General features: G+C 41.6%; 1 protein-coding gene across 1 annotated transcript; it reads right to left on the bottom strand.

Moving 5' to 3' along the window:
* Positions 1 to 10,581: 10,581 nt before the first annotated feature.
* Positions 10,582 to 11,995, bottom strand: LOC130637045 (zinc finger protein 709-like). The gene is given in 3 exon segments (XM_057446897.1): positions 10,582 to 11,057; positions 11,060 to 11,128; positions 11,131 to 11,995. Coding segments are annotated over 3 exon segments (1,008 nt in total). The 5' UTR covers positions 11,594 to 11,995.
* Positions 11,996 to 18,456: the final 6,461 nt, after the last annotated feature.

The following is an 18,456-nucleotide window of genomic DNA, read 5'->3' as shown; positions in this document are numbered from 1 at the left end:
TAAACGTAGACATTATGGTGCAGGGTTTTGTTACCCTAAGCAGTATTTCAGAAAATTCAGCCAATCGTCGCTATAGTTAATCATTTTACCAAATGATTTATCAAAATTTAAATCAAAAACCATTTATAAGATGCAAGATGCAAAAAAACTACTTGTCTACCCAAAGAAAGCAGGGCATGTCTTTTCAAAATTTTGTATCTTCCTTTCCAATTCTTTAGTGTGTATAGTTGGCGTTTTTTCAGAAAGCCATGTAAGATAGCTTTACCTTCACAACATTTTAGGGACCGCGGATTAGTTTAGGAGTGACCTCTCTTTATATGTTGTTGTTGTTTTTGTTGTTGTTTTTGTTGTTGTTTTTGTTTTTGTTGTTGTTTTTGTTGTTGTTTTTGTTTTGTAATGGAGTTTGTAAAAATAGCGCTACTACGGAATCGATCTAAAATCGACAAAAAAACTTTTTAAATACTTATGAAGGTTTAGATATTCACAAATTGTAACATTTTAAAATCAACTTTTCAAAGTAGTTTTGCCTTTCTTTGCCGACACAAATTAGTTTCTAGCCTTATGCAGTAAAGGAGTGAAAATATTGGCTTTATTGTGGCTCGTTTGACACGATTGCTCTGGGGTATTTGACATTGTTAGTTTACCAGAAGTAACTTTATTACATGAATGATTTTGGGAAAGTATTTGCTCTTCCTCAAATAGAACATAGTATCTAAATAGATTTTATGTGAAGTAAAGTGTTTTTTCTTCATTAAGATGGTTTACCACCAAATAATGTCTAAATTTTAAGAATTTTCTTTTACCTGTTTTCTGACAGCAAATTCATCTTAGAATACCGTGGCAAGTAGTTCTTATTCCAAATTTCGGTTTTTATTGCGCAATCTGGCACTTTCTCCAACCAACCGCAAATATAAGTGCATAGCAACGCCTATAGCAACCATTTTCGCATTTTTAGACAGCTTTCTTGACCCTCCGTCGATGTTTAATGCTTTGCTGGAAAAGCTGGATGATACTTTAGGGCTTCCTAAGAGATTATATGACAGTTATGAACATTAAATGTGGTGTTCCATACGCAGTCAACAAGCTGGCTTAACGATGCATCTTCCGAAGTGAGCTCGTCAGGGTTTACTTATCATCAATTAGACTTAAGACTTGGTGCTTTTCAGATCGAAATAGCGCTGGAGTACACCTTTTGTCGATCCACAAGTCAAGAATGTCCATAAAATTATCTTTAAACAAGTTTTTTGCCGTTTAAGTTCGGAATCCACGCGAAGCAAGAATTCTTAAGATCGAAGCACACATGCTCTACAATTTCTTCTGTGGATGCAGACATTAATATTACCTAGTACTTAACTGAAACCGTTTTCAAATCGAAGTTTTGTCTTTCAGTTATCTTGTCCAGTTTTGCCCTGTTTTATCCTTTTTTCCGTCCAAGAAATACCGCATCAGTTGTCTTGGCGACGACTTAGCCTTAAGAGAATGCGTTTCACTCAATCACTACACGTGACCCTTGAGAAACATACGCGGTCGAAAAGGCGCTTCAAATAGCGCATGTTATTCAGTTTTTTGGTTCAGCGTCGAGCAGCAAAATTTTACCAAGCAACGGGTAACCATGGCAACCAATCAACTAAATTTTGGACTTAATTTTGTCGTACTGTCGCATACTATGATATTCTCATCAATTAACTTTAGAAAAGACAATCCTCTGCGATATAGGTTATTTGGTGGTAAGTCACCTTAAGTCATTTTAAAATTTCACGAAAAAAAATGCTTTGAAAAAACGAGAGGGGGGGGGGGTTTCTTGCGTCAACTTGAATATATTCAAACTTGCATAATTCTTGCAAAACAGTATCAAATTTTATGAGTAAGGTAACCCTACAAACATTGTAAGCCCGCTTTTCAATAATTCTGGTATCAGATATAGTAATCTTGATGTGAGAAATAATTCTGATGTGAGAAAAAATTCTGAAATGACTGGTCCACGTTTTCTCTTTTTAAAGAAAGAGAGAATTTAATTCCACGAATTTTCGAGCTTATACTATCAGGAAATTTGCTGAAATTCCTTTAAATCTATTATATTAAAAATGTTATTACACATTTTTGACCAGCCGCGAATTAATTTTCGGTAAATTTGCTGCTTGTCAACAACAAAAATAAATTCACAGAAATCCAAAAATTTCGCGTATTTTCTAAGATGTCACACTTCCAAGCATTTCCTAATAACATTAGAACAAAGAGTTTACAAGCTTGTAGCTAAACAAGTAATGTTTTGTAGGCAAGATCTAATTTTTTTTCTGTTTGTTTGTTTCTTAAACCCGGTTCATATCTGTAAAACAGACGCAGAAGCAAGTGAAAGAAGCGCGCGTATTAGTGAAGTAGATCGTGAAACAAACCGTCCACACTTGTTCAAATGAAGCAAGCTATTTTACGAACAATTTTGAAATGAACGAAGAAGAGATATGTGGTATATTTTTAGTGCCATCTTTGTCAACCTCGTTCCTAGGGCTTTTTGTCTCTCATCGGCGCTGCTTTTTGATAGGTCTCGCCGTCTGATATGCAAAAGAGACAACAGGTCCTGGGGTCGGGGTTGCGATTGATTAAGTATCAATCCTGCTCCTCTTCTTTGACTTAATTCTTAAGGCATACGTGCCTCTCGCTTAGATTTGCCCCAATATCTTCTGGCAAAAGACTACATATCTCCGTACGAAAGACTTGCCCGACTTTATAATATTTTTGCAGTATCTGTCTTTATAATTAGCCTTTCTACCACTTAAATAAACCAGCTGAGAAAAGAGTCAGAAAATTCATTCCTAGTCAAAGATGAACAGTTAACTGCTGCACTGACGGAAAAAATATTGTGCAGGTCAAAAAAGTGGCGATTAATAATTAAAAAAAGCAGGATCCTTTTATCCAAATGACAAAATCTAAAGAACCTGTGAACGAGTTTTCTACGCCGAGCTAGTTTAGGGGGTCCTTCCATACACACTTTTTCAAAAATCACGGTCAAACTCTCAAAAAAATTATAATACACAATTTTACTTGTGACGTCACAACTTTTCGTCACGCTCCATTACACAAAAATGCGTTGATCATCAGCAAAAATCCACTGATCATCAATGCATGCGCAGTAAAGAAGGTTATTCCTGAAAAATTAACGCATGCGTAGTATCGTGACAAACCTCGAAGTAATCCCTGGACGTTGTTGAAATGTGTATATAAGAAAGGAGATGAGTTAGTTCAGGAATGCAATTAGCAAACTATATAGCACTGTGTCTGCACCGATGGCAGCAACTCACGACGCCCTTCCTGATCGATTACACAGTGTGAGGGATACCGTTGTATTCTACTATAACAAGGCAAAGGAACAAATTTTGGGAGGGACAACGATTCACGACGAGATTAAAAAGGAGGCAAGGGAGGACTCCACGAAGGATATTCAAGGCCCCAAGGACGATATCCAGATGTTGGAGGATGGAAATAGGATCAAAACATGGCGCTTCAACAACAATCTAAACCAACCTCTAAAGGACGCAATTATCCAAAAAATTACACCACACATGGATATGCGCGTTAAGGTCGTGTACAGCTTTGGCTGTCAAATTTACAAGGGTGGGGGCGATGTGTCTGATTACCACAAATCTAAGAGCTCCGGGTCGTTGTCAAGTATAGGGGAAATTGAAGCGTTCGTAGAAGAATGCAAAATGAAGCGCCTCGATCTGGAGGATCACGAGTTCTGAAATAAGGCTTATTTACCACCCACTAGAACCACCGAGATTACCGGGAGCGTATGAGGGAAAAATTGTCTTCGATCACGTACAGATTAAGGTGATCAACACACGTGAAAACCTCTTGGGATGCGGCCATTTCCTTGATTGGCTGCGAAAAAAGAGGTGAATCTATGGACGGGGAAAAAGAACGAACAGACAACCTATGTCTCTGGAGATGCTTAGGTGTGATGGAAAGGGCGAACGTAGCATGGGGAAAAGAACGTCTAACGAAGACAGCTCTCATATTAGCTCGAAAGGACTACAGGGACCCTAAGCTTAAGCGTAAGGACGTGCGCCCCGCAAGGCTGGTGGATCTAGAGAGAGTTGCTAAACAATTCAAGATCAACATCAGAGTCTTTGAACCCAAGACAAACTCTGAGAAAGCACCATGGCGACTCGTCTATGGTCAAAATCAGTACAAAAAGGGTTTTGACACTATCAATCTTGGTATGCTCGACGGGCATTGTTTCTACATCAAGGATTTAGACGTGCTGGCCCAATTGGAATGTGAGGTATGCAAACAACTGTTTACCAAAAGCAACCACCTCACGCGGCATTAAAGGAACAAATGCGGGGGTGTTAAAATGACGATTATCTGCAAAGGGGGAAGGTCAAACGTATGCCGACCAGGGCTGAGAAGGTCTTTTGGATAGAATACATGTCAAAGCAGACTGGAAGACATATCCATTATGACTTATGCGGTCATGGTGGTGAAGTTCCACTCTTTTTTGCCATCACCTTTAAATTACCAGCAAACATCCGATCTAACATACCTTTCGAGGCATGTTCCTACAAGTGTTGGTATTGCAGATAGTTTGAATGGCCACCCGATGTTTATCGAGCACGAGGACCCCAAGGTTTTGGTCAAGCAGTTTGTGGAGGAGCTGGAAAAGAAGCATGCCCTCATTGTGAAAGAGGTCGAGAGAATGTACCCGAACCCCGACAACTTTCACATGCTCTCCAAAACGAACCAGGATGTGTAGGATGAGTGGGTAAATCAAGTAGCTGTAATAGGGTTTAATTCCGGCAAGTACGACATCAACCTGATCGAGCAGTATTTTGTTGAGGATAAGGACTACATGTTCCTTACTACCTCGAGATTAAAATTTCTGGATATTAAAAATTTCCTTGCCCCCCGGCCTAAACTATGACGGTTGGTGCAAGTCGTTGGAATGTAAGCTCGAAAAACTCATGTTTCCGTATGAATGGTTGGCGAGCCACGAGAAGCTGTAACATGTTGGGTCTGTGGCTCACGAGGACTTTTATAGCCGTCCAAGTGGGAGAAACACACTATCCGGCAAAGAGTACGAGACATTCCGCTCCGAGTTTTAACGGCGAGGCTGTGTCACCATGATGGACTGGTTGCGTGAGTACAACTTAGCCGATGTGGAACCGTTCATTGAAGCCGTGAACAAGACGAGGTTGCAGTATTACGATGATGAAATCGATATTTTGAAGGACGCAGTCAGTATTCCGGGCGTGTCAATGCGCTACGTATGGAAAATGTCTCTACGGCTGAACCCAAAGCTAGAGCTACACGCTCCAGGAGACCCTTACAGGCATAGGTGTAAGGACCCTTGCTATAGCAAGACTTGTAAAGCTGTAATATGTGAAAAATGTACGAGGAATGAGGCCTATACCCGAGTATCTGCGTGACAAATTCAGTGAAATGGCTCCCCTGTTTGTCTTTAAGGAAATACCTGATGATCAAATCCCCGAGCACATGCACGAATACTTAAAAACTACGGGCCGCAAGCGTTTTCCGGGTACACGTAAGTTTTTGGGTTTGATGAGAGCTGAAAAGATCCTACCGTATATCCCTTAAAATGGTACCTTAACCATGGGCTAAAGGTCACTGCCTCTCACCAGTTCCTCAAGTACGCCCGAGGTAGGCCCTTTGCCTGGTTCCCGGTGGAGATTGCTGATGCACGACGACAGGCTGATAAAGACCCCGACAAACGTATTGCGGGGGATACGGCAAAGTTGAAAGGCAAGATGATTGAAGATTTGGCAAGGCATGCAAATATTACATTTACAAGGGATGAAAAGGAGGTTGATGCAGCCATGCAGTGCCCGTACTTGGAGGACCTTGAAGAGATTGGAAATGCGTATGAGGTAAGAAAGGGCAAGCACAAATGTACTATCGATAGACCCTACCAGTGCGGTGTCGCGGTATATCAACTCGCGAAGTTGCGCATGCTCGAATTTTAATGTACGTGGATCGTCGGGAGTATATTTACATGGACACCGACAGTGCGTATTTTGCCATCTCCGGAGAAGAGTTGAGGGATGTCGTTCGTCCTGAACTGCTTGAGACAAAATGCTGTGACCTGGGGCAGATATCTGAGTGCGCTGAAGGGTGGTTTAGATATGGCCAAAAACGTAGGTTTTCGGGTACATGAGCAGGCCATGATCACGTAAGAACAAAACAAGCTCGGGCTCCCGGCCTTCTACGACAAAAGAGTCGTGCACGATGACGGGGTACATACATCTCCGCTTGTGGTTTCCGGGAATAAAAATGGAAGTGTGTAAACTAGTTGCTATACTTCTACCTTATGCCCTGATCGCATTTTGCTTCTTTCGATATCGACTACTAATGAAAAGGATATCTGATATCGCACAGGTCTCTGGCAATTCCTCTGCAGAATATGAAAACATTGAAAAGCCTATTGATAATCGTCAGGTGCTGAAGGAGGCCCTACGTAAAGGCAAGGGACACAGGGGTTTGTTGATAAGGCTCCGGAGGATGCCATCGACAAAGTCCATAGTATGTCCCAGTATGTGCAACGGGATCTTCAGGAAAAGGGTGAGAAGACTGCAAAAGCACTGTCTACCCACGTGGTTAACTTGTACGCAAATTTGAAATTTAGTAGATATCGACAGTGTCAAGGAACTGCGCAGGGACATCGAGAAAGACCCAATTATCAGGGACTCTATGACGGACCTTGGTATACTCGTGTACTGCAGCATTAGCAGATGTCTTGCACCACTCTTGGTCCTGTCTCACACGGCCCGGCATATGACCAAAAAGAAACAGGATGCGGAAAAGGAGGTGGAGGAGGCGGAGACGTTGCTATAATAAAATGAGTGAAGAAGTACAAAAGCAAGAAGAAAGAGTCATTACTAAACCACCAAAGCATCCGGGAAGGGTTGCACAGGGGAAAATTGGCGGCACTGATGAAGAAGAGGAAGGAAGAAATGAAGCAACAAGAGGGCACTATAGAGCCCGCAGTCAAAGCCTCTTCTGGAGACAGTTCTATACAGTCGGTTCACATCTATGGAGTCGGTGCCGTGCTTGCCATAGGAGTAGGCGTCTGATAAAAATTTGGCAGGGGTAAAAACAAACCCCAGAACACCGTACCCGAGCCTCAGAAGGGGACACAAGGCAAAACTTGGCCTCAGATTGACATGTTCAAGATGCATTGAATTTTTTCAAAAAAATTACACTTAACAAATTACTACAAGCAACGTAACACCGAAGGAGAAGGAAATTATGGATATGCTCTATGAGACAGTCCTGGGCCTTAGTTTCACATTTGCCTATGCCATGGCGGGTAAAAAGATTTTTGACATAACGAGGCCCTCCACCAAGATAAATACCGAAGATGTTATTAAGATGGTTGCCTATTTTTCAGCAGGGAGAGAAAGTCGTGAAATGGCAGTTTCCAAAGGGTGGCTACCCGTAAGCATAGTTCCTCAACCAAAATAAGTGACCACAACTCGTGTTTGTCCTCCTAGGGCAAAAACGAGTCAATATGGATGGAAAAGTAAGTGTTCAAAATGTAAATGCTTTTTATCTTTGGGCAGTTTCAGGATCAGGCGTAGCGGTCAACTAAAAAAATGGTGCATCAAGTGCCTCGATGCAAGCAAGGCGTCAAAGGAGCGTACAAAGTGCCCCTAACAAAGGGTGAGATCCACCTGCAAAGAATGTGGCGGAAGTCAAATATGCCCCCATCAAAGGGTGATATCCAAGTGTAAAGAATGTGAGGGATGTGAAACATGCCGCCATCAAAAACAGAGATCCCAATGTAAGGAGTGCGGCGGTAGTCAGATTTGCAAACATGAAAGACAGAGGTCCTATTGCAAGGAGTGTGGGGGTAATGGTATTAGCCTCCAGCAAAGGGTAAGATCCCAGTGTAAAGAATGTTGCGGAAGTCAGATGTGCCCCCATCGGAGAAGAGATCCAAGTGTAAAGACTGCAAGGGTGGAAGCATCTGCGGGCAACCCCCACGGACATATCGCTTTTGTTGTAAGCAACCGAACCTACCAGGCCCTGAAGGGAAACAAAGAACTCAGCTCCCGGGAGTACCTGGGTTGCGATATCGCTACACTGCAGGCCCATATTGAGGCCCAGTTTTCGATGGGATGAATTGGGATAATTATGGAGAGTGGCACATTGATCACAAGGTACCGCTCAGGCATCGGGAACATTGCGATGATCATTCGCTTGCCGAGGTGGCGAAAAGACTACACTAAACCAATAAGCAACCTATGCGGGAAAGTGAGAATGTAGCCAAGGGTAACCGATATGTCTCGGAATAGCCACCACTAACAATAAAATGGATATTAGATGTTGTCGCGTATGTAAAGAGCTACTACCCCTGCACAAATTTAAAATTAGGGGCAATACCTTAACTAAAAGTTGTATGGCCTGTCTAGCTAAGACAAGGAGAGACGGTTTGTAGCAAATGGAGATATCGAAGACATTGAGCATGAGTTGGATCCTCCAGCTATTGTTAAGAAAGTTCGAGGTGTTCTACAAAATGAGAATTACCTGATTCTCTATGATCTGCTTACGTACAACATTATACCCTGATACATCGAACTTATCGGAGAGAGCCCGAGAAGGCAAGGCTCGTTGGGAGATATCGCAACGCATTGCGGTGTCTGCAAGGAAAATTAACATATACTCCACCACCCCTCAAATACAAGGCTGAAGGGACTAAGCTTTGCCATGCCTGTCGAGGATCTCTGGAAAACAATCATGGGGGCGTATTGATATGTTCGGGCTGTGGTGCCCTGTACCCAAAAGTTCACGACAGAAAGTGGAGCAATTGAAATAAAATTTTGGATGTCGTAAGAAATCCACATACAGCAATCTCACAGGTCCGATGTCTTGCAGTAAGACGCAACGTGTTTTGGACCGGCTTGAGCATGAGTATAGAGGACACTATCACAATATATTGATACTTTTCCCTATCCTACAGTGGAATAAGACATACCTAGAGAGGGCCTCATTATGGAGGGATGATTACGTGTTCCTGATAGACCCCGGAAATGAGCTGTTTGAATGGATTCGGAAATTGTTGTCGTTATTCGTGGGAGAGAACACGTTGTTTGTGGTTGATGATATGATATCTGACGAGAACCTTGGTAAAAAAGGCAGCCCTTGCTTAAATTAGCTATTTCAGGAAGGCATCGTAAGCATAGTTTATGGCTCTTAACCCACTCGTATACGGCATTACCAAAAAATTTGAGAAGGTAGAAAAAATCCCTGTTTTTATGGTACACAAGTGAGCGCTCAGATATGATGCTAATTGACGAGGAAATTAATATAATCCACAACTGGAATCATAATAAGGCCGAGCTGAAAATATCCAAACATGCTTTCCTTTATATTAGATTGGACCATCCGAGAACCTGGAGAATCCTTCAGTGAGCTCTGGTCAGGCGTTGGTATATGGAAATGTCTCTTGCAGCGGTTGATTATTTCCAAGGAAAACAAGTCCGATCATTTTATGTTCAGGATAAAGGTTAATGCATTTTAGCATCCGATGATTGGAGAGCTGTAGGATATAAGAAAAGGTCTGAGGTACAAGCCCTTCAGCGATATGTTCCTGCAAAGTATAAAATGTGATTAGGTGGTGCTATAACCGACCCTAAGGGTGTACTCAGATCTTAGTACACCCAACCAAACACAGTTTTGCTGACTGACGCTCGCATATATACCTTCTTCCTGAGATGTGGTCAGCCCGAGGCAGAACCCTTTTTGGAGTGGGTTGTAGAAAAGGTGCTACCCAAGGAAATGCGAAAGCTTGCCGCGGCAATCAAGGACAGACATACTGCCGTCGCTATACTCAAGAATGATCTAGAGGATAGGGTAGATCAGGTAGGGGCTTCTCTTCAGGATATTGCTGATTTTTTGCAAGTGGGACATCTTCGAGCTTGATGGCTGGTGATATTTAGTAGTTGCCCATCTGATCTCAACACCCTTATCCTCCAGTAATTTCGTTACGCTGGATTTAAACTCGGAACCATTGTCACATTGGAAGGTTTTGGGTAATGTAAGGGTCCTGCCTTGTAAATATCTTTAATCATATCATCATATCGGCGATTTCGCTAGCTCTCTGCGTTCGTAGAGGTCTCGCTACTTTGTATCTTGAGGCTACGTCAATGCCTGTCAAAATATATTTATATGTACTACCTTACAAACGATCGGGAGGCATATACAACAGATCGAATTGATGCATCTAATTTGGTGTTGTAATTGTGAAATGCGGATAATCGATACGTTTTTTGGCGTTTGATATGGCGTAGCCAGAGTAGCTGTCTACTCAGCCAATGAATTACCTTTTTTTGGAGCAATTTTGACGGCTTTTCGTCCGATCCAAAGATGTTCAGGGGTATAGTAGATATTACCAAGCGTATCGGCCTACTCCTCTGTAACGATATGTTATGCGTTGGAACGTTAACTCACCACCTTGCTGTTACTTAATGGGTACATGGAAGTCCTTCAATTGTGGGGCTTTCTTGTCTGAGGAAAAAATAAAATGGATACATGTCGTTGTCCAATTTACGAAGGTTCTTGCCCGCCTTAAGTTGCTTCTCTCTTTCGAGTCGAGTTTCTCCTGCCGTTTGCGTATCCACTCCGCCTGAGATGTATTGCGCTTTTCAACAGCCTCGTCGTGACGCCTACGTTCGGCCGCCCCATGCCCCGATACCTTAGAAAATAGATATTTCGTTCCGGAGAATGCCGGGGCGTTGATTGCCGCGCCTGCCACAATAACAGTGATCGTGGCCATGTTTCTTTATTCTTCTTGCAGTATTTGCATCGATACCTCCTTCTTTGATGGGGACATATTTGACTTCCCCCACAGTCCTTACACATGGATCTCAATCTTTGATGAGAGCATATTCCACTTCCCCCACAGTCTTTACACTTGGTTCTTATCCTTTCATGGGGACATATTTGACTTTCACCACACTCCTTACATTGTCCTCTCTGTCTTTGATGGGGACAAATCTGACTGCCTTTGCATTCTTTACAAAAGGCCCTCTGTCTTTGATGGGACATATTTTACTACCGCCACACTCCTTACATTGGGATCTCGGTTTTCCATGGTGACAAATTTGACTACCGCACACTCCTTACAATAGGCCCTCTCCCTCTGATGGGGGCATATCTGACTTCCGCCACATTCCTTACACTGGGAACTCACCCTGTGATTGAGGCAAATTTGACTTCCCCCACACTCTTTACAGTTGGATCTCACCCTTTGATAGGGGAAAATTTGACTTCCCCCACATTCTTTACAGTTGAATCTCACCCTTTGATAGGGGCATATAGGGCTTCCCCCACATTACTTACACCTGGATCTCATCCTTTGATGGGGGCAACTTTGACTTCTGCCACATTCTTTACAGGAGGATCTCTGCTTTTGATGGGGGCACCTATTGCGTTCACGTGACGCCTTCTTTTTATCCAGGCAGCATATGCAACTTTTTGTCAGTTTTCCATTTTTCAACACCCTAAATGCATACAAGGTCAACACCTGTTTACATTTTTGACAGCTCTTGCTTACCTCCATATTGTTTGTATTTACCATTAAGGAAAACAGAAATTGTGTTCATTTAATACTCCACGGAATGAAACCTACCGTGTAGGATATTTAAGTTGCCATCCTGTAATAGGTACACGTAGGCCATGAATTCTTCGGTTCCGTTTGCTTTTATGGTGATATGTAGGGTAATCCCATCCCTTAAACGTTGTAGAGGCCTTCCACTACCACTTAGGATATGATCGGGAGACCCAAAAAATTCTACAAACAAGGCATATCTTTCATTGAAAAATTGCCCAATCGTGACGTTCTAGTCGTGACTACCAAAGAGATTCACAATCTGTTCGAGATGGTCCTTGGATGACATGGCATGAGAGTAAAGCTCTTTAGGCTCTCCCTCGACAGTGACGCTAACCTTCTCAATCCTGGGGTTATAAAACGTTTCGTTAACGCCGGCGTAAGCCTTCACTTTTCCAGGGTCTATGAAGAGTAGCAACACACCCTTAAAAGATTTGGGGGGTGTCAATTTGGAGGTTATAACTTGTGTCGGCTTTTTTCATAGTAAGCACCTTGCTTCTTAGGATTCTCTCATAGGGCAGCGCCAATCTTGCATACTTCGACATCATGGCGCTCGCAAGACCTTCATGACTGAGCTTGATGACATCAGCATGTCCTGCAAAATGTATTACGAATTGCAGTCTGTCATATAAACCCGCTGCATAATAGGGTAAATCCCTCGTCAATTCAAACATCTTTCCTAGTGGTATGCAGAAAGTGTTACCATATGCCGCAGCGATTGCCTTCTCCTCATCCGTTCCCATATGACCAGTTTTCTTTACCTGCAGGGCCCTGATGGTCCCGTCGTTAGGATTGATGCCCTCTAAAACAAGGTTGTTGTCCCTATCAAATTTTGGCAGCCACAAGTTCTTATATACGACTAGAATAATGTAGTCCGATATGTTTGTACCTCGTCGCCGTTTAAAGTGATAGGTAGGTTCTTTAACAAGCTTTTACCAATGTTTGAAACGATCGCACGTGTCGTGTTGGTCTCCGTCAGCGTCAGGTCAAATAGAAGCTTGAGACTACCCAGAAAGATGACATCATTCTCGGACGTATTAGGCATATCCACACGCAGGTCCTCGTTCTGGTTGATGGTTGAAGTCATGTGACTTATCTGAACTCTTTGTTTTCGGCCCTTAATACCAAAGAGTTGCTGATGATACCACGTCAAAACTCACTGAAACGCCAAAACTTCCTGAAACGTCGGGGCCTTTCACAGAACAACAGCATGAGGATCTTTCAGGGCAGAGGCAAAAGTTACTAAAATCAAAGATCAATGGCTTTTACGATCGTCTTACATAAAAATTGGGTTTACAGCCTAGTGGGAAATATTATGATATGTTCAGGGAAGACAAGGGGAATCAACTTATTGTAAAGGAGATAGTTAAAGGTAAGAAAAATTTTGAGGAAATGTGCTGAAAAATCAAGATAGTAGCCTAAAAACTGTTGGTCAGATACAAACGCTCCTGGGTAGTAATCGCATGCAAGACCTAGAGTTTGTAGACTATGTGACACCCAACAAAGGTATAATAAAACACAGGAGGAGGCCGAACATATTGAGATGGAATCGTTGGAGTAGCTGGATGAATTTGTAGATGCCACGGAGAGCCTTTTGCAGGACAATTCGTTTGTCGGGCCTAATGAAGGTGGCATCACCCCACGTGAAAGAATGGGACTTGACCTCGAGCTTCAGACGCTAAGGGGTGACTTGAAAAGTCTGCGAAATAAGATGATCCTATTCGACAGCGAGATTATCAAGGCAGAGGCTAGGGTGAAAGAACTTGAGAAGCAGAAGTTCGGGGCAGACGAAGGACGGAAGGCTAACCTTGAGAAGGAAATGATAAATAAAAAGGCTATAGGAGAAGCACATTGTATACTATCCACTGACATATACCCCCAACTGAGATATATCAAAGATACGCTATCAAAAATCGTTGGAGATAACACAACTCTGCTGGAGAAGCTTTGTATACTCTTCCGCGAACAGGGATAATCATAGCGAGTATTGTCTCTGCTATTGGTCTACTAATTTCCACTATTGTACTCTCTGTTACAAGAGGGGGAGGTGCAGCAGCAGGTGCTGCAGGTGCCGCAGCAGGTGGTGAAAAGTCTTTGTCTAGAAACAACTGGAAAGCTTTTGAACCGTTCTTAAATACCTAACAGGCAAGGCAGGTGTTGCGTTACCTGGGATCATCGGTATGGTAGTCTCCTTCTTTCTGAGGGTAGCATCAACTATCGTGAAATATGCGGCAAAACATCTGTATATGGCCATTGCGGGAGCTGCCGGGCTTGTCGTGCTATACGTGAAAAATAGGCCTATTTCAACCATATATAGGCCAAGATTATACCTACCCCTATGAGGATTGATGACGTGTTGGTTTGGTAGGGTTGTTCAGGTATATGTATATACCTGATATATCAGGTATGTGCCGTGACATATACCTGTATATCGGGGGTATGTATGGGAGGTGTAATAAACGTTGTATGCCTGTGTGGTATGGTATGCTTTGGAGGTATAGGTGGTATGGGATTGATCGCATTGCCTTGAGATCGATAAGCATTCGACCTGGGTGGCTGAATTTGTATAGCAATACAAAGTTTACTATACGCAAAGTAGGGCCTGACCAGAGAGTTACTCGGATCAAGATCATCACCGGTTTATACAGGATAGAAGATATTGCGACTATTGTGAATAGCCAGGCAGAAGACAAGATCAAGGTTTTCGTATTGAAAGGTGGTTACTGCAGGCTCCGTGTCAGCGATGGGTACTCAGTAGTGATGAATCGACCATTACAAGATCTGCTAGGCCTACCCTATGACCCTAGTAAGAAGTATTATATAAAGGGCGACTATGATGGGTACTATATATGACCGACATTTACCATAGGCTGAGACTCGTTTGTCCCCGGTTAGATGAGAACGATTGTCTGCTAGATGGCAAAAAGTCTAATATTCTGGCCCTGCTTCCCACCAAGGAATTGAACGCCTGGGGAGATATGTTGACCTGGACTCCTGATACCCTGTATACCTTCCACTAAAAGGATGCATATCCTGATAGAATAAATGAGCGATATCAGCAAACTTTATCCAAGTTTGCCGAGTGCACCTGCGCAAGGCTCTAATCAGGATGAGGGACAAATTTTCAGACTTAAAAAAATAGAGGAAATAGAACAATATCTCAGAGATGAAATAAAGGAGCGGAATAGATTGGCGAAAAAATTCAAGATGCACAATACGTGGGTTAGGATGATTCATCAAGCGACCATGGTCTGCTTGATGAATCCGCGATGAGCTTGGGGCTTGTGATATATGCAAGCACTATGTAGACTCCCCACCTGAATATAGGCCTTAATTTTAGGAGAAATAGAGGGTATAGCAACTGTAGTTGGCGACTAGAGTTGCTCAGATACCTCGGAAGGATATTTTATAGGTCCATTAGACATATTTGAGTACCTCAGGATTCTTTTCAACGGCTTTGTTGCACATGTCCTGCGTCTTGAACTTATCGGGTACATATTCGAGCAAAAGGGGATTCTTTTCAACAACCCCATTACACATTTCCTGCCTTTTAAACCTATCCGGTATATGTATGATTTGCCAGTGATCGTTTTCAACAATTTGTTACACATGTCTCGCGTCTTGATATGATCTGGCACATACTTCAGCAGCCATGGCTTCTTTTCAACAGCCTTATTGCACATGTCCTTTCTCTTGAAACTCATCTTTATTAGTAGTATTTATCTTGCAAGCTGAAGATTGCCGAAATCTTACTGCGCATGCGTTGATGATCAGTGGATTTTTGCTGATGATCAACGTAGTCTTGTGTAATAAAGCGTAACGAAAAGTTGTGACGTCACAAGTAAAATTGTGTATGATAATTGTTATGAGAGTTTGACCGTGATTTTTTTAAAAAAAGGGCCGCCGAGTGTTCCTGATTAGTCAACCTTTGCGCACAAAACTTAAAAAGAGGAAAATATAACTACTAAATCCTAGTTTAACATGTATGAAAAAATTTTTTGGCTCTCATAAAAAAGAGGAAGTGGACAGTTTGTCGGGCGGACTGTGGAAAAACGTTCCCGCGGACTTATAACTTTTCGTATGGCAATTGTGGTCCTGGGGACGAGGATGGTGCACAGCCTCAAAACATTCCATGAATAACATTCAGGGCAATCAAGGCCATGTAAACAAACCTGAGAAATAAGTGAAGCTCAACAGCTCTCCAACACTTTCTTTTGTTTTTACTGCTTGCATTCAGCTGTTTTAAGTTCTATGCTCTGAGCTAGCTAGCTAAATCCGACTGTTCTGAACTTGATGACCTCTTCTCAGTCTCAACATCTGCAGATGTTACGACAGCTGCGCGGAGTGTGTGGACCATAAAATATCTGACCAAAATATATTTATGTTTATGCTCAAGAGTTTTTTAAAAATAATAGCTAGCTAGTATTTTTTTCTGAAAATCTCCTAGAAAGTTGCTCTTTGCTTTAAACTGAAGCAAGTGCTCTTTCTATCAAACTGTAGTTTGTGTAGCCAGCTAGCTACCTGTTTGCACTAATGCTGGTCTTCTTGTTGTTTAATCTTGGAAGTGGCTTGCTAAGATAAATATATAGATGTCCATATTTTACATGACTAAGGAGATATATCATGTCTATTATTTCCAGGAGGGGCCATAGCTTAGATCCTAGAGTATTTAATGCTCATTAAGACCCACACTCTACCAGACAACTACCTGCAAAATCCAATTGGTGCACACTGTCTGTGCCATCTCCTTAATTCCCCTTACATAGATAGATAGATAGATGTGCATATTTTACATGGCTACCCTCACAAATATCAAGGGATATACCCTGTCTATTATTTCCAGGAGGAGCCATGGCTTAGATCTGGTTTCGAATTAGGACCCGCGCTCTACTAGACAACTCTCTGCAACATCCAGCGGCCCACACAGTGTACCATCTTCTAATTTTCCTTACATGGCTTGGATTAGCCCAGGGCTATAGTAACATTCGCTCGCCCATGTTGAATCGCCGTCAATAGGAATCGAACCCTGGTCTCCGGCACAGAGTATGAAAGCTATAGCCACTAAGCTACGGTGCCATATGGCTTGGGCTAACCCAGGGCTATGCAACCTTTATTCACCAGTATTGAATCACTGGATGGGGGAATCGAACTCTGGTCTTTCAGACAAAGTGGGAGACCACTAAGCTACAACCCTATAAAAGTCTTCACAAACTTAAATACATTATTGATATAATTATTAATTTAAATCAATGTTTCAACATAAAACGACTATTTTTTGTGACAGGTTCTTGTTAGCTTTTGCCTGCTTAACCGACCTATTAAGGAATGGTTGGTTTGCTCAATGAGCACACAATTTACATGTAGTGACATTGCAGTCACTACACGTAAACTTATTAACAAGTCCAGAGCATATTGCACATTGGCTAAGTGGAATTCAAACCAAAGTATTATAAACCTTACATTGATGATATTTTTGTTTTGTTTAATTCCAAAGATGATGTCCAACATTCTTTTGAATATTTTAATTCTTGCCATGAGTCTATATAATTCTTTTTACTTATGAAGTGGAGACAGATGACAAACTTTCTTTTTTAGACGTTTGCATTTCTAGAAATATATAATAACAATTTGTTACTAATGTTTATCGGAAATCCACATTTAGTGCCGTTTTAACCAATTTTGCTAGCTGTATGCCCATGCAGTATAAACAAAGAATACAATTTTAAAGTAATTATTTTGTTATTGATTATTTTAAGAAGATGCAGTAGCTCTTAATGCTTGGCATCTGTAGCATGTGTATATACACAGTTTTTCTCAGTCATTTTTCCTTATGTATATTTTTAATTGCCTTTTTTCAAATTTTATTTATAATCTAAAGCAAAGTTAAGTATTCTCGGCTTAACGTCCATTTTCCATGCTAGCAATAACTCTTATGGACAACCTGTTCTGAACTCCATCGACAGCGCTTCTAAGACTAGAACAAACAACAAAGGACTAAGTACAGAACCCTGATGTACACCAACAGACCCATGTACACCAACAGGACCCATGGAAGAACAGAAATTTTGTAATTATATATATTTTGTATATTTTACTAATTTTTGAATGGAAAAATCCTGTATAAATATTTGTTATAAATAAATAAAACCAACATTTGCCCTAAATTCATCACTAAGTGAATCGTTAATCCTGACACGACTTCTAGCATTGCTGTACATAGACTGTACCATTGTAACTAGCCACTCATCTGCACCTAATTTTCTCATATGTAGTCCACCAAATAACTTTATGTAGCACTCTATCAAAAGCTTTCTCTAAATACTATTTATCTATTTATTATGAGCTGACCCTGGAGGTTGTAGTAACCTGAAATTATTGTCAAAATACACTATGTCGAAGTGGACAAACTCAAAGACATTTTTGGAAAAATGGTTACCCTACCTTTTATGCTCTGGACTTGTTTATAAGTTTCATGTAATGACTGCAATGTCACTTTTTATGGCAAGTCTATTCGCCATTTTAAGGTTTGCATATCTTAACACATGGGAGTTTCACCACTTCTGGTGAGAAAGTTAAGGTTTTGCAACCTACTGCTGCATTACAACATATTTTGGGCTCTCCTTCATGCTGTCCACCATCTTTTAAGAATTTTAATGTTCTAACGTGCAGAGTCAACCTGAAGGAGAGTCTGCTCATTAAACGAGACCGACCATTCCTTAATAGGTCGGTTATGCCTCTTGAGGTATTTTGGTACGAGTCATTAATTTTATTATTGCTTTTTATTTTATAACGTATATATAATTATAATCATTGCTGAGGCAGAATGTGATGTA

The sequence above is a fragment of the Hydractinia symbiolongicarpus genome, chromosome 3 (assembly GCF_029227915.1).
Source record: "Hydractinia symbiolongicarpus strain clone_291-10 chromosome 3, HSymV2.1, whole genome shotgun sequence".
NCBI classification, from domain to species: domain Eukaryota; kingdom Metazoa; phylum Cnidaria; class Hydrozoa; order Anthoathecata; family Hydractiniidae; genus Hydractinia; species Hydractinia symbiolongicarpus.
Note: the sequence above shows the minus strand (reverse complement) of the source record. Positions and strands in the feature narration are given on the sequence as shown.